This window comes from Lactuca sativa, chromosome 7 (genome assembly GCF_002870075.4).
Source record: "Lactuca sativa cultivar Salinas chromosome 7, Lsat_Salinas_v11, whole genome shotgun sequence".
NCBI lineage: Eukaryota > Viridiplantae > Streptophyta > Magnoliopsida > Asterales > Asteraceae > Lactuca > Lactuca sativa.
The window spans coordinates 74,666,026-74,680,256 of record NC_056629.2 but is presented as its reverse complement, the minus strand read 5'-3'; the positions used below and the strand labels follow the sequence as shown (position 1 = coordinate 74,680,256).

The 14,231-nt window shown below is 34.1% G+C and overlaps 1 protein-coding gene, 1 long non-coding RNA gene and 1 pseudogene across 2 annotated transcripts; 2 read left to right on the top strand and 1 right to left on the bottom strand.

Annotated features, from left to right (window-relative positions):
- Window positions 1-929: 929 nt before the first annotated feature.
- Window positions 930-3,801, top strand: LOC111913666 (26S proteasome non-ATPase regulatory subunit 12 homolog A). Its single transcript, XM_023909386.2, has 11 exons — window positions 930-1,087; window positions 1,179-1,373; window positions 1,808-1,915; window positions 1,995-2,099; window positions 2,212-2,268; window positions 2,356-2,552; window positions 2,633-2,732; window positions 2,816-2,928; window positions 3,016-3,169; window positions 3,255-3,332; window positions 3,419-3,801. Exons 1-11 carry the CDS (start codon window positions 1,085-1,087, stop codon window positions 3,635-3,637), a joined length of 1,329 nt encoding a protein of 442 aa, XP_023765154.1. The 5' UTR covers window positions 930-1,084; the 3' UTR covers window positions 3,638-3,801.
- Window positions 3,802-3,950: 149 nt separating this feature from the next.
- Window positions 3,951-6,822, top strand: LOC111913667 (mediator of RNA polymerase II transcription subunit 28-like; annotated as a pseudogene).
- Window positions 4,117-4,550, bottom strand: LOC128126994 (uncharacterized). The gene is made up of 2 exons (XR_008224968.1): window positions 4,424-4,550; window positions 4,117-4,260 (listed from the first exon to the last, which is right to left on the bottom strand). It is a non-coding gene; the product is annotated as an uncharacterized LOC128126994 (long non-coding RNA).
- Window positions 6,823-14,231: the final 7,409 nt, after the last annotated feature.

The window sequence follows — 14,231 nt, the reverse complement described above, 5'->3', positions numbered from 1 at the left end:
GACTACCAACCCCTGCCCCCACCCCCGAAATCAAAACCGGGGTTAACCTTGCCCCCGCCTCCGCCCCCGTCCCCGATTTTTTTCAACAAATGCCCCCATACGGGACGGGGCCCCCACAGGACTTTTTGACATCCTAGTTGTCACACTCATAAATCATGGTATTAACATATTTGGATGAAATATCAGGATTTTATTGTAATATACCAATAGAAGTGAACCAAGGATGGTGACTCTATTCTATTTCATTATTGTGATGTTGTTGGAATTGATTTTCAAATTTACATTTTAGATGGCCTGTTTGGTCGCCTTCTATGTATCAAAGAAGGTTTTTGATCTTTAAACACACATTTACTACAACCTGATTTTTTGAAGATAATCTTTAATCTACATCTTTTAAAAGTTAAAATTGTGATAATCAAACATGTCGATCTTACATTTCCGTCTTAATGATAGTATACCAATTTAAAGATGATTTTTATTTTTTGTAATAAAATATATACACATGTCACTAGTTTTAACTAAAAAATATCCCTAGTATGTATATATATTTTTTATAATGAAATTTTTATTTTTTTTTAAAGTTGAGTATCTTGAAATTCACCCAACCCAACCCAAAACCCGAAATTCAATTCAGTTCAGGTATCGGTTATATTTTCACTTGATATTTACCCGAAAACCTGATAGCAATTGATTTATTTGTATTTTAAAGGACAATAAAGAAAGAGTCTTGTGTTTTTGTTACTATATGTTCTATTTAGTAACATTCCTTTGTAGACTCATTATGCATTTTAGTTGTGTTTAGTATTATATACCGGAACAACAACAGGCCTTTATATAACTTCTTTTAAAATTTTTGGGGCCAATAACATCCAGAAATGCGCCTTTACTTTTGGGCTAAAAGATCGAATTGGGCCGGATCGAAGACATCCGGTGTCTTGCTCAAAAAGCTATAGATGCTTTTCTTTGACACAATGTCTTCTTCTTCCCCAATCTTCTCTTCTCTCTCGTTAGGGTTTACATAAGAAGTTCGTATTTGCTTTAGATTCAACGATTTCGTCGCTCCGATCCGTAATTTGAATCCAACATGGTAAGATTTATGCTCAATTTCCCCTATCTGTCCGATTAAGTTACGATTTGATTTTTCTTACTCAGACGGAACTGTTTGTGTGTGTTTTCAGGAAGGAGGGAGTAGTTTGGACTCGAAAATCGAGTCTCTATTGAATGTGGAGAAGCAAATGAGACTTAATGGCGATATAGCTGGTACAAAGAAGGCCGCGATTGATATTCTTCAACTTTGTTTCGAGGCTCGTGCTTGGAAGACACTCAATGATCAGATTGTTGTATTGTCGAAGCGGCGTGGTCAGTTGAAGCAGGTAAAGCTCTGCATCTTTTCCTTTTAGTAACTACGTTATACTACCTTCTGATTTGAAGATGATCTACTGATGAACTATCACTTGCAATTCAAAATTTATATTTCTCTGTAGAGAATTGGTTGGAAATGCTATGTGTTGATGGATAATTGCGTGTTAATGTTGTTATTGGTTCTTCCAAGCTGAATTTTTTCTATCTAAACTTATCAAATGACGAGGCATATGGTATTCATATAGATTTGCGCTTTTGTTCGAGAAAACGTTAGGTGAAGCTTAGTTGTTTTTAGCTTTTGGTTTACATTGAGTGCAAAATTATAGTTTAATGAACTTATTGGCTGTATTTAGAAACTAGATAATGTTTTAAGTATGACATATTGCATCAAATTCAATGGTATCCCAAATCATAACCCTCAATTGTTCATTTCTTCTACCTACAGGCTGTAACTGCTATGGTCCAACAAGCAATGCAGTATATTGATGAAACCCCAGATATTGAGACCAAAATTGAACTCATCAAGACACTAAACAGTGTATCAGCTGGAAAGGTGTGCTTAAAAATATTAATTTAATCATTCAAAATTCTTGTTTTCTAGTATCATAAAACTCAACCATTTTTTTTGGTAGATTTATGTAGAGATTGAGAGAGCCAGATTGATCAAAAGACTAGCAAAGATCAAGGAAGAACAGGGACAAATTGCTGAAGCTGCTGATTTGATGCAAGAAATTGCTGTCAGTTTTTCTTATTTATATATAAATTTACAATAAACTTTTTTATGGTTTATCAATTCATATTAATTTATTCTCACAAACTAATTATCATTTACTTTGGTGTGTGTGACAGGTGGAAACTTTTGGGGCAATGGCTAAAACTGAAAAGATTGCTTTCATTCTTGAACAAGTGGGAAATTCTTTTCTTTCTCCTTATTTCTTAATCATATTTAAAAGATAAATATAATATTGTTTAATAATATAATATGAAATACAGGTTCGATTATGTTTAGATAGGCAAGATTATGTTCGTGCTCAAATTCTTTCAAGGAAAATTAGCCCAAGAGTTTTTGATGCTGATCCTTCAAAAGAAAAGAAGAAGCCAAAAGATGCTGAAGGACTTGTGGAAGAAGCCCCTGCAAATATTCCATCTTTGCTTCAACTCAAAAGAATCTACTACGAACATATGATTCGGTATATTTAAGGCCCCTTTAGTTTGTTGATTTGTACGGATTTGGTCCCTGATAGTATTTTTTTTCATCTTATGATTACAGATTCTACTCACACAGCAATGACTACCTTGAAATCTGTCGATGTTACAAATCGATATATGAAATCCCTTCTGTCAAGGAAGACCCTTCTCAATGGATTCCAGTAAGTAAATAAATATCTCTTGTGAAATTACATAACTACCCTTCTTGTTTTCTTTAAAAAAAATTTTTTTAATGGAAATGTAGGTGTTGAGGAAAATTTGTTGGTATTTGGTTTTGTCACCACATGATCCGATGCAATCGAGTCTTTTAAACTCCACTTTGGAAGATAAAAACCTCTCGGAAATCCCTCACTTTAGGTAGTACTCGATACTACATAACATGGGAAAAGACGTTTATGCCCTCATCCATTCTGATTATTGTTTTTGTGTTTTGTGGGTTGAAAGGTCTCTGTTGAAACAAGTGATCACAATGGAAGTTGTTCAGTGGACTTCTTTGTGGAATACATTCAAAGAGGAGTTTGAAAATGAGAAGAATATGTTAGGTGGCTCTTTAGGTGACAAAGCTGCTGAGGATCTTCAGGAGAGAATAATTGAACATGTAATTATATTTATATTTATATATTTATATTTATATTTACCATTTTTTTTTTTTTTTTAAATTTGGTTATATTATGTATGTGTAGAATATACTGGTTGTCTCAAAGTACTATGCACGGATCACAGTAAAACGGCTTGCAGAGCTGTTGTGTCTTACAGTTGAGGTAGATTTGTTTTTATATTTATATTTATTATTATTATTATATATAGAATAAAATATAATAAAAAGAAATGAAATTGAATAATTTAGGAAGCGGAAAAGCATCTATCTGATATGGTGGTATCAAAGGCATTGGTGGCAAAGGTGGATAGGCCTTTGGGAATTGTGTGTTTCCAAACAGCGAAAGACAGCAATGGGATATTGAATTCATGGGCAATGAATTTGGAGAAGCTTCTGGATCTTGTTGAGAAGAGTTGCCACCAAATCCATAAGGAAACCATGGTTCACAAAGCTGCTTTGAAAGCTTGAGATGTTTACTGTTTTTTCTTTTTTAGTAAACATATTATTGCATTTCTACTTTTATTTGTTTATGTTTTTGTGACCTTTGTTGATGAATTTGAATTTGGATCAGAAATAGCATGTAACATGTTGTACCTTGTTGAAGTATTTTTTTATTTGGGGTTTGGTTATCATATTAAGTTACCATTGCTACGTAACAGTCAAATGGTCAGTATTCAATCCAAATTACTCGCTCTAATTCACTTCATGGTTGTCTTCAAATATAAATATTAAGAAATGTTAAATCTTACGTACCAAATTATTAATCTTATTTCCATTTTGATGTGATGATGCTTCTTTTTTAGGTTACTAATAGAAACAGAGATGATATCGAAAATAAGGATAAATAATAATAGTAAGCAAATTTCCTTTTAATTCACTTATATTTTAATTTAGTTCAATAGATAATTATCTGCCCAAGAAACCAAAACACGGGAGCCCCTTTTCTCCTCCATCTCCGATCTTCCGGCTGCCTCCCTCAGATCTGCAAGCCGCCGCCATTGCCACCAGACCGGTCTCCGCCTCCGCCCGCTTCTGCAGCGACGCCGACGCACAACTTCGACTGTAGGTAAGGTTTTTCCTTTTCTTTTGTCCTGAAAATCCAGTTCAGTAGAAATTAAATTGCTTTTTTTTTGCCTGAAAATCGATTATCAGTAGAAGAAATTATGGTTGCTCTGTTTCTTTCTGATGCTGAAATCGTATGTGTAATTTCTCCTTGGTTAAGAAAATCATTTTCTTAGGGCATAAATTACTTACGTATTTGATCTTCTGTAGTCTGACCATGAATCACATCGACTTTGACTGTTGTGTAATTGGAGTTTTTGTTATAATTAGAAATGGGTGGTGATGAACAGCAACATCCACATGATAATCAAATGCATTCTCCTCAACCTTCATCAAAAGATGCTATGATAGGATATGTGATGGCTTTGGAGGCTGCTTTACTCCCATGTCTTCCTGCAAGAGAGCTTCAAGCAATTGATCGATCTCCCCACCCTTCACATCAGAGTAAGCCCTAAGCCCTAACCCCTTGTCTTTCTTTCTATCATCATCATCATTTCAATTATTAGTTGAATGTGAAGAATTTTGTTTTGTTTTGTGTTAGTTGATGTGGAGAGACATGCTAGAGATTTCATGGAGGCTGCCAAAAAACTCCAACTTTACTTTATCACTCTGCAGCGTGAGGATCAAGATCACTCAACCAAGGAAGAAATCTTGCAAAAGGTAGTTAATTTAATTCATTTTTTTTAAACATAAAAAAGACATGAGTAGAAATTGATGAGAGAACATATTAATCTATTAGACTAAACAGGCTAAGTGAGTCAAGTCAGTTTTTTGAGTATCATCTTTTTCTCCCTTTACCTTCTAATCTTAATAGGAATGGTATAGCATTCTTTTTTTTTTTTTTTAATTTTTTTTCTAATTTAATTTAATTACTTTATTTTAATAAACATACATTTTTTATTTAATATTATATAAAATATATTTTTTTTATTTTCTTTTTGTAATTTAATTTAATTACTTTATTTTAATAAACGAATATTTTTTATTTAATATTATTTAAAATATATATTTTTTAATACTACGCAAAAAAAATGTGATTTAATTAATATGACATAATTTTTTTTAACGACAAACACTTCATATGAAATAAAAACGATTACAATAACAGAATAACTTAAAGCATGATTTAATACTACTTAAAACCTAAAACACAATTTAATACATAAAAAAACACACTTCATTACTAAAACTCACTTCATAAATAAAAAACACTAAAACAACGGGTCTTTCTCCTAATATTGGTCTTTCAATTCGTCTTCTGGTGGCATATTTAGATCAAGGTTGTCCATCATCCAAAGATGATCGGTCAAATGGCGGCGAAAATCGGTATGGATTACTACACTGTGAATTATCTTCATTCTTTGTATCAATTCTTGACCACCATATTCTAGTGGTTGCGTCTCTGGGATAACTTCAATCTTGTCATACACACATATCGCGTTTCCTTCATGTTTTACTGTCATATTATGCAATATATATATATATATATATATATATATATATATATATATATATATATATATATATATATATATATATATATATATACACACACACACATCACCTTTGACATATTAGGAATATCATGAAACATGGATGGTTTTGCAACTATCTGCCAACGCTTTTTAAGTGCTCCAAACGTTCGTTCGATATTTTTTCTTGTTTTTTTTGGACTCTCTTAAATTTGGCCCTCCGACGGTCATCCAGACATGACAAACTTTTAACGAAAACAGAAAGCTCAAGATAGATCTCATCTACAAGATAGTACCTAAATTTTTATTCTGTTTCTCGGAGTACAAATGACGAATCTGGGGCAGTAGCGTCATACATCTTGTTGGATATTTGTGAGTTATTGAGAATATTAATGTCATTAACTGAACTGGCACTACCGAAAAAGACATGTCATTTGTGAAGTGAGTTTTAGTAATGAAGTGTGTTTTTTTATGTATTAAATCGTGTTTTAGGTCTTAAGTAGTATTAAATTGTGCTTTAAGTTATTGTAATCGTTTTTATTTAATATCAAGTGTTCGTCGTTAAAAAAATTATGTCATATTAATTAAATAAAAAAAATGGTTGTGTAATTTAACAAAAAATATTTTATATAATATTAAATAAAAAATGTTTGTTTATTAAAATAAAGTAATTAAATTACAAAAAGAAAATAAATAAATATATTTTATATAATATTAAATAAAAAATGTTTGTTTATTAAAATAAAGTAATTAAATTAAATTAGAAAAAGAAAATAAAAAAAATGGAGTGCTAGGAGTGTTATCACTCCCTACCAAATGTTAAAATTAGATGTTAAAGGGAGAAAAATAAGGTGACACTCAAAAAGCTAACGTAGCAAGGTGTTAAGAGTGTTACCACTCCTCTTACCTGCAGGATATTGGTTTGATGGAAGAAGAATTGAAAACAAAGAGTGAACTTATCAAGAAACAGGAAAAGATGGATCCAAGGCTGGAGAAAGGAGTTAAAAGATCAATTAGAGAAGCACAATACCGAATTAGAGAGGGTTTAGAATTTAGATGTAAAACTAAAATGTATGATGTATCTACTTTTTAAAATTTAAATTCATTCTTTTTTATTAATTTGCATCATTATATATGTTGTATGGATCGAAGTGTTTGTTAATAAATGATTACCAAAGAACAACAAAACTGTAGCTGTGAACTTGAATTTTAAGGTTTATGTAAAAAAACTTGTTCGATACACAATTAAACAACACAATCATAATCAACCTCCTTTGTTTGACTGGTGGAATTTTTTGACCCTTTTTAATTCAAAGTTGATCGCACGTTCATACGATTCTAGGTATGAAAAACGAGTCGAGTCGTAAAAGGATCGTATTTGGGGTAAGATTGCAGATAGGATCGTAGGATTGGGATCCGATCCGATTCTACCTTACCTTGATTTTTTTTATTTATTATATTTTTTTTTGCAAATGAAAATTTTTTACTACTATATGTCTTTTATCAATTTACCGTTTATCATTTTGTGTTATGACTTATGACTAATATTTTTAAGTTTTTATAACTTCTTAAAGAAAATTTGAATATTTGAAATATTTTTCATGTTTTAAAATTATAAATTAAAATTATGTTTTATTTTGTGGGATCTTAGGATTCCGATCCGAATCTTGCAAACCCAAAAGTGATCTACCTAGGATCGTGGTCTTGACGACCTTAATTTTAACTACTAAAACTTTCTTGAATATGACTACTTATCATTTTATAATAAGAAGTTAAGAACCATTAAGCTTATAGTTACCAGAAACGCAGTACGGTATGGGGAACGAGGTACGGTACGGTACGAGGTTCGCGACATATAGTGTATCGGGTGCGAGGGGGTAGGCTCATTTCGGTACGAACCAGTACAGTATTGTATAGTCCGTTACAGTGTTCCTAGTTCCAAATACAAATCTTCTCAATTGGATTCACAATCGGATACACAATTTGTAGTGGAAAGTAGAAATAGGAAAATCAAGTGGAGAAATTGAAGACAGAAAGATGAAATCCAAACTGATTTTGATTTTGGATGTTCGATTAGGAGGTGTATATATAATAATCTCAACTATGAACAATTTACATTGTGAAATTAAGATTAGGAATACTAAAAATCGATCCATCATACCTAGCGACACAGGGAATTAGAGAAATCGAAGAGCCGTTGTAAAACGCGGCCTTATCTCCCGCCGAAAACGTCAATTCAATCGATGCCTAAAATCCAATCGGAAGCTACAAAATCAACCTTAGGTACGCTCGTTTTTGACATCGGGAACGCTATTAGGAACGTCTCCAATAGCGATTGGGATCGATTGGATCCAATTAGGGGTTCGCCAAGATATTACGTACTTGAACGACTCGGCATTGATTGGGTACAACGCGATTGGATGCGTGGGACGCCACTACTTGAGCGAATCTGGTAACTATAAGCTTATTTTTACTCTACTGTTCATAAACTTAGAATAAAAATTAAAAAATTTATAATCAAACTAATACCAAACAAAATAAATGAACAACTGTTTTTAGATAAGGCACTCTATTTTCAATTATTTATTTGAAAAACAATTGTTTTCCTTTTTTATTTGAGAGAAATCCCTCATGTTTTTTATTTTTCCAGAAAACCATTAATATTTAAATGACAAAATTACAAATTTGATCGTGTGTTTGTCAAAAACTAAGATTTTGACAAAAATGTTTTGTAGTTGTACCATTAGCCTAAAAAATTTCATTTGTTGTGACTTTGGTCTAATTTGTTTGAACTTTTTATAAATGACAAAATTTCCCTTTGTATTATTAATTTTTATTTCTTTTATTTAATTTAACTATTTTCTAATTTAAAATAGAAAATAACCACCCCTCCCTACCTATTACTAACCCCCCCCTCTCTCTCTCTCTCCCCCAGAAACCACCATCGAAATCCATCACTTGTCATCGATGTCCTTCATCTAAAGAGAGACGTTGGGTTCTGAAACCCTAGCTCCGAAGATCTTCACAGTGGCGACGATCTCTAGATCTGAAAAATCAAACGACAATGATGTCAGTGTTTCTAGGGTTTTGGTGTTTCGCGGGTGGGTTTAAAATTGATCCGGAAAAATCGGAGAAGCATGGCGGTAGAGATCTGAAGCTGTTCGTGGGTCTAAGACAGATCTAAAAAACCGATTTGGTTTTCTCTCTCGTTTTCTGGAGGTTTTCATATTTTTTGTTTCCAAATTTCGAAAACTCAAAATTTGTTGTATGGAGTTGTTCTCGTGTATGTTTGGAAAAACGAAATGATTCTAGGGTTTTCAATTTTGCAAGTCTGGAAATATGTATTCTTGTTCTTGAGATCTAAAAAAACTATGGAAATATGTATTCTTGTTCTTGAGATCTAAAAAAACCAAGTTTTGTATGAATATGTTGAGTGTTCTTGAGTTTGCAAAAAAAAAAATTGATATTCATGTTTGAGATTGCAAATATGAAAAAATGAGTTTTGTTTTTCAAATCTTTTTTTTTTGTTTGACCGGAGCTGGTGTGTAACACCCGGAATCTAGAAGGCTAATTATGAAAATAAAACCTCATTTTTAAAGGTCAACTCATCGAGTTTAAGTCATAAACTCGACGTGTAGGAATTATGAGTCACACGCATTTTCAAAGATCAACTCGACGAGTTGGTCGCGGTTTGAGAAATCCTAAATTCATGGTTTTGCACCCTATTTAAACAACTTAAGCTCTAGGTCTTGACCTCATTTCCAACCTCCATCGTCCAAAACCCTAACCTCGAGACCCTAAGGCCATTTTTGAGTGTTGTGAGTTCATAAAGAGTATTTGTTGGTGATTCTTGAAGGAGACTTGAACAGGGAAGCACATAGCTTGTGTCACAACTAGAAAATTAGGATTAAGATTTTGATCCTTGTACAAGACAATTTCCTCCATGTAGCCTTGCAATATTTCATTTAGTGAAATTCAAACTACAATGCTATTTAAGTTCATACGTTCATACATTGTGATTCAAGTCGAAACAACCTCGTGCAAGTCCAAAAATCGATCCAATAGCTAAGTCCAATCAATTTTGGGCCTTAGCCCAAGAATTCTCGACCCAAAACCCCTATTCGACCAAGACTTCTTCAGTGGGCCCGGTTGGGCCGATAACTTCTCCAATTGGTCTTGTTGGGCCGAAGACCTTTCTTTGGGCCCTAATGGGCCGAAAACTTCTATTGGGCTTTACATTGGGCCGAAAATCCTTCATTGGGCATTAGTGGGCCGAAAACCACTATTGGGCCTTCCATTGGGCCGAAAACACTTTAATGGTCAACCTCTGTTGGGCCCTCCTATTGGGCCGAAAACTCTTTTGGGCCAAACCAAAAATCGAAACCATTTCTTTTTAGACCACCTTTTTGGGACGTGAACCCTATGGGTCGGTTATGGGTTAATCAAGAAAAAAAAAGGGAAAAAGGATTGGATAATAAGCATTGCCACCTCATTTTTGTCTAGCATGCCTCCAAGCCTTTAACCTCCATGCATCAAAGCATATATCCCATCAACTTGAAGAAGTCAACCCTTACTCTTTCCCCTTCCATCTCTTAGGATCGGCCGACCCCCCTCCTCTCACACTTATTCCAAACTTTTCTTTCAACTCATTTTCCTCTCAAGTTCCCCCTCATTCTCTCAAAATTTCCGTGTGGGTGCATGCCATTTGTGAAGATTTCTTCAAGCAATCTCAAGAACTTGGTAAGTAATCTTGTAAGCTTCAAGTATTTTTGCATCATTTCAAACTAAAGCTCATGTTTACACACCATTTTTGTGTGTAGTCTCTTAGAACACCACCATTTCGAGAATCTCACCCAAAACACAAGCTAGGCTCGAAATTTCCTTCTCCTTCTTCTTCTACCACTCGAAAACTCCAAGGTGAGCTTCATACCCCACTCTTTTTCGTGTTTTTCACACTCTTTGGGGGGGGGGGATACAAGTCAAAATCTCGGTTAACCATTGGATAATTGCATGGACCAATGTGTAATGTGTTTAACCTTTGGGTATTTACATGAACATGAAGTTTATCTTATACATCTTCATAAAAATCATGAGATATGTGTTTGTCAACATGTATGTTGTGTGAAATCTCGTGGATATGGGTTTTACATTCAAAAATGACAAGAATATGGGTTTATACTCAAATATGTTAACATTTGGGACATATATCTTTTAATACATATACTTACACAAATATTTGATGTAACAAGTTTCAAGATTTTATGTGTATCTTGTAAAAATCGTGACATGCTAATGTCATAACAAAAAAGTATATCTTGTGTTACAAAACTCCTAAAACTAAATTTTGGTGTGTTAAACAAAGTACAAATTTGATTATTTTACTAAAAACTATTATTATTAGTAAAGTAGTCGTAATATATTGTCATCATTTTTTTAGGGTTTAAAAACTTAAAGGAATATGCTATTTACACAACATATATTACAAGTAGATAAGTCCATTAATGATTACTTATACACAAAACAACATTATTACGACAGAAAAATTTGTGACTCATAATTTGTCCATCATAAAGTTGTTAAAAGAACAAGTTATATGTTGTATCTCATAAATGTAACATCCCAATTTTCGAGTCCAAAAATTTCGTTTGTAATTAAGTAAATTATATATTCGTTTACTAAAAACATTGTCAATACCATATCAACCCATAAACCATCATGAATAAGTCTAAAAATCACAACATCGAACAGTAGTATAAATAGAGTACAATCCTAGAAAACTCAATGCGGAAATCAAATGTGTGTGTGTGTGATATGCTGCTACACAGCCGACTCCTTCCCCTTGGATGAAGAGGTACCTGAAACCAAAACTAAAACTGTAAGCACAAAGCTTAGTGAGTTCCCCCATCATACCACATACCATACAATCACATAGCATACATATTGTCAGGCAATTCTGGGGTGCCCAACCTACCCATGTCAAGCCATTCTGGGGTGCTGACCTACCCATGTCAAGCCATTCTGGGATGCTGACCTACCCATGTCAGGCCGTTCTGGGGTGCCGACTACCCTCCTGTCTATCTCAACCGGCATCGGGGACTATTTCACCCCTACCTCTATCATACAATAACAAAATATAATCATACGGTCCGACATATCTAGGGTACTGACCTACCCTTCGGTCCTAACGACCAAGTCAGGGAAAAACTATTCCCTGCTACTACCACTAACTCACATAGCATATCACATAGGCATACCAAGATAATTATCACAAATACAATTATCTACCAATTACTCTTCTTAGTGGGTCGGCATTGTGGCCTTAGACCCACCCCTACTAGAAGGTAACTCACCTCGATGTCATGTAGCGTCTGCACTGTCCTCGGTGTGAAATTCAGCACTCCTCGACTCCTCAATACCTACACGACAACCCTTCTAAGTTATCAATTTGTACCCACACTTCAAGGGTCAACTTGAATCCAAATCAAAGTCAAATTCAAAGTCAAACCCTGGTCAAGTCAACTCTTTGGTTGACCAGACTCGCCGAGTTGGTCCGCCAACTTGTTGAGTCCCCTAGTCCACATAATACTATAAACTCGTCCCCACTCGTCGAGTCTAACAAGAGCTCGACGAGTTCACCTTCAACAACACTTCAATCAATCTTCAACCGACCCGGCGAGTTCTTCCTTGAACTCGTCGAGTTCATCTTCAGCATATGAATGCGTCCAGTCTATGACTCGCTGAGTTGTAAGAACAACTCGTCGAGTCCATCTTCAAAGACTGGGAGATTGCCTTGGACTCGCCGAGTGTGTTCTAGCACTCGTCTAGTCCTATGATTCCCAGGTCCCTTAAGAGCCTAAACAACTGGGGAACCTTCCACACTATCATTTGGTCCTTCGACAGAAGGGATTTGGTGGTCATTATACCCCGACTCGTCGAGTCCAAAGAACGAATCGTCGAGTCCATCCTTGACCATTACTATACAGTCGATTTAAATGGGTTTTAACACCTCAAAACTATAGATCTGGCCTCCTAATGTCCATTTTACACGTAAAGTCTCAAGATTGGTGCACATGCATGGGATCTTTGGCTCACAAAGCCATAAAAGTGTTGGATTAGTGTCTAAGTCCATAACTATTTTGGTATGTACTTAACCCGATGGTGTATGGTCCTTTTGGGTTGCCTTCACCAAAGCAACTTGATAGGATGAATTATGGAGATAAAGGATTAAATATGATTTATTAATATATTATGAGAATAATATATTAAATGAGAAATCATATTGTTTAATTAATATTAGTCAAGAATTAATTGGTAATTAGTTTTATGACTAAAAGAGATTAATTAAACTTAAGGGATTGGAATTGTAATTATAAGATAATTGCAATTTGGGCCATGGATTGCCTTATATTAAGGAGTGGACTAATTCTATGGTGAAGCCCATAAGGAAATCGTCCAAGGCCTTAAGGAAAGGGATCCATGGGTTGCTTAGGGCTTAAGCATCCAAATTAGGGTTTCCTTATTAGATAACCCTAATAGCCTCACTATATATAGATCCCTTATGCCTCAAAAACGTGGACATGACTCCTTCTAGGGTTTGTAGACGTTTTAGGGCAGCCTTCTTCCTCTCTCCTCTTCATCCTCTTGCTTATGGTGTTTGTGAGCCATTAGAGGAGTGGCATTTGTGACTCTAAGCTTTCTAAAGTCAATACAAGGAGGAATTGGAATTGTTATTGCTACATAACAATCAAGGTAACATCTTAAACCCATTCTTATGTTAATATGATTACTTGTACGCTAGAATTTGGGTTTATAGTCTTGGATAACTTGCATGTACAATAGAGAAACCTAGATCCAAGCATTAGGGTTTGTATGAGCACATAGGATGTTCTTATGGTCAAAACCCAACAGTGGTATCAGAGCCTAGATTGGTTTCTATTGTATTGATGCTTTGTATGATTGATAAATTCGATTTTTATGTTTCTGGAGGCTGGACTCGCCGAGTCCATAGATGAACTCGCCGAGTCCATGCTGACTCGACGAGTCCATGCCTGACTCGGCGAGTAGACTAGTCAGATGGAGGGAAAACCGGGATTTCTTGCTGTTTTTGCTTAAGGATAGTTGCCTTATCATATTAGATCAATATAAATCCGATTTTATGATATATTTGACTATATTCTTGATCTAATTGAAGATATTTATCAATTAATAAAATATTTGTTTCTTTATGTGATAATTGATTAATTATTTTGATTAAATTGGTAAATTGTTTTGCAAGAAATCATTAAATAAATCAAATATGGATAATTATGTGATTAAATGTTAATTTAGATTATTTGTTATTTGATACTTGTGCTTTGAAAAGTTTCATATTTTCCCCTTTAGGTTTTATAGTTTAAATTTGAACCCAAAAGTTTTGTTGTTTTGAAATTTAAATAGTTAAAACCCTAATGTTTTGAAAAAGGTTTCAAAACTTGCCCTCAAGTTTTGGAATTTAAATTTTGATTAATTGTTTAATTTTGATGTATATT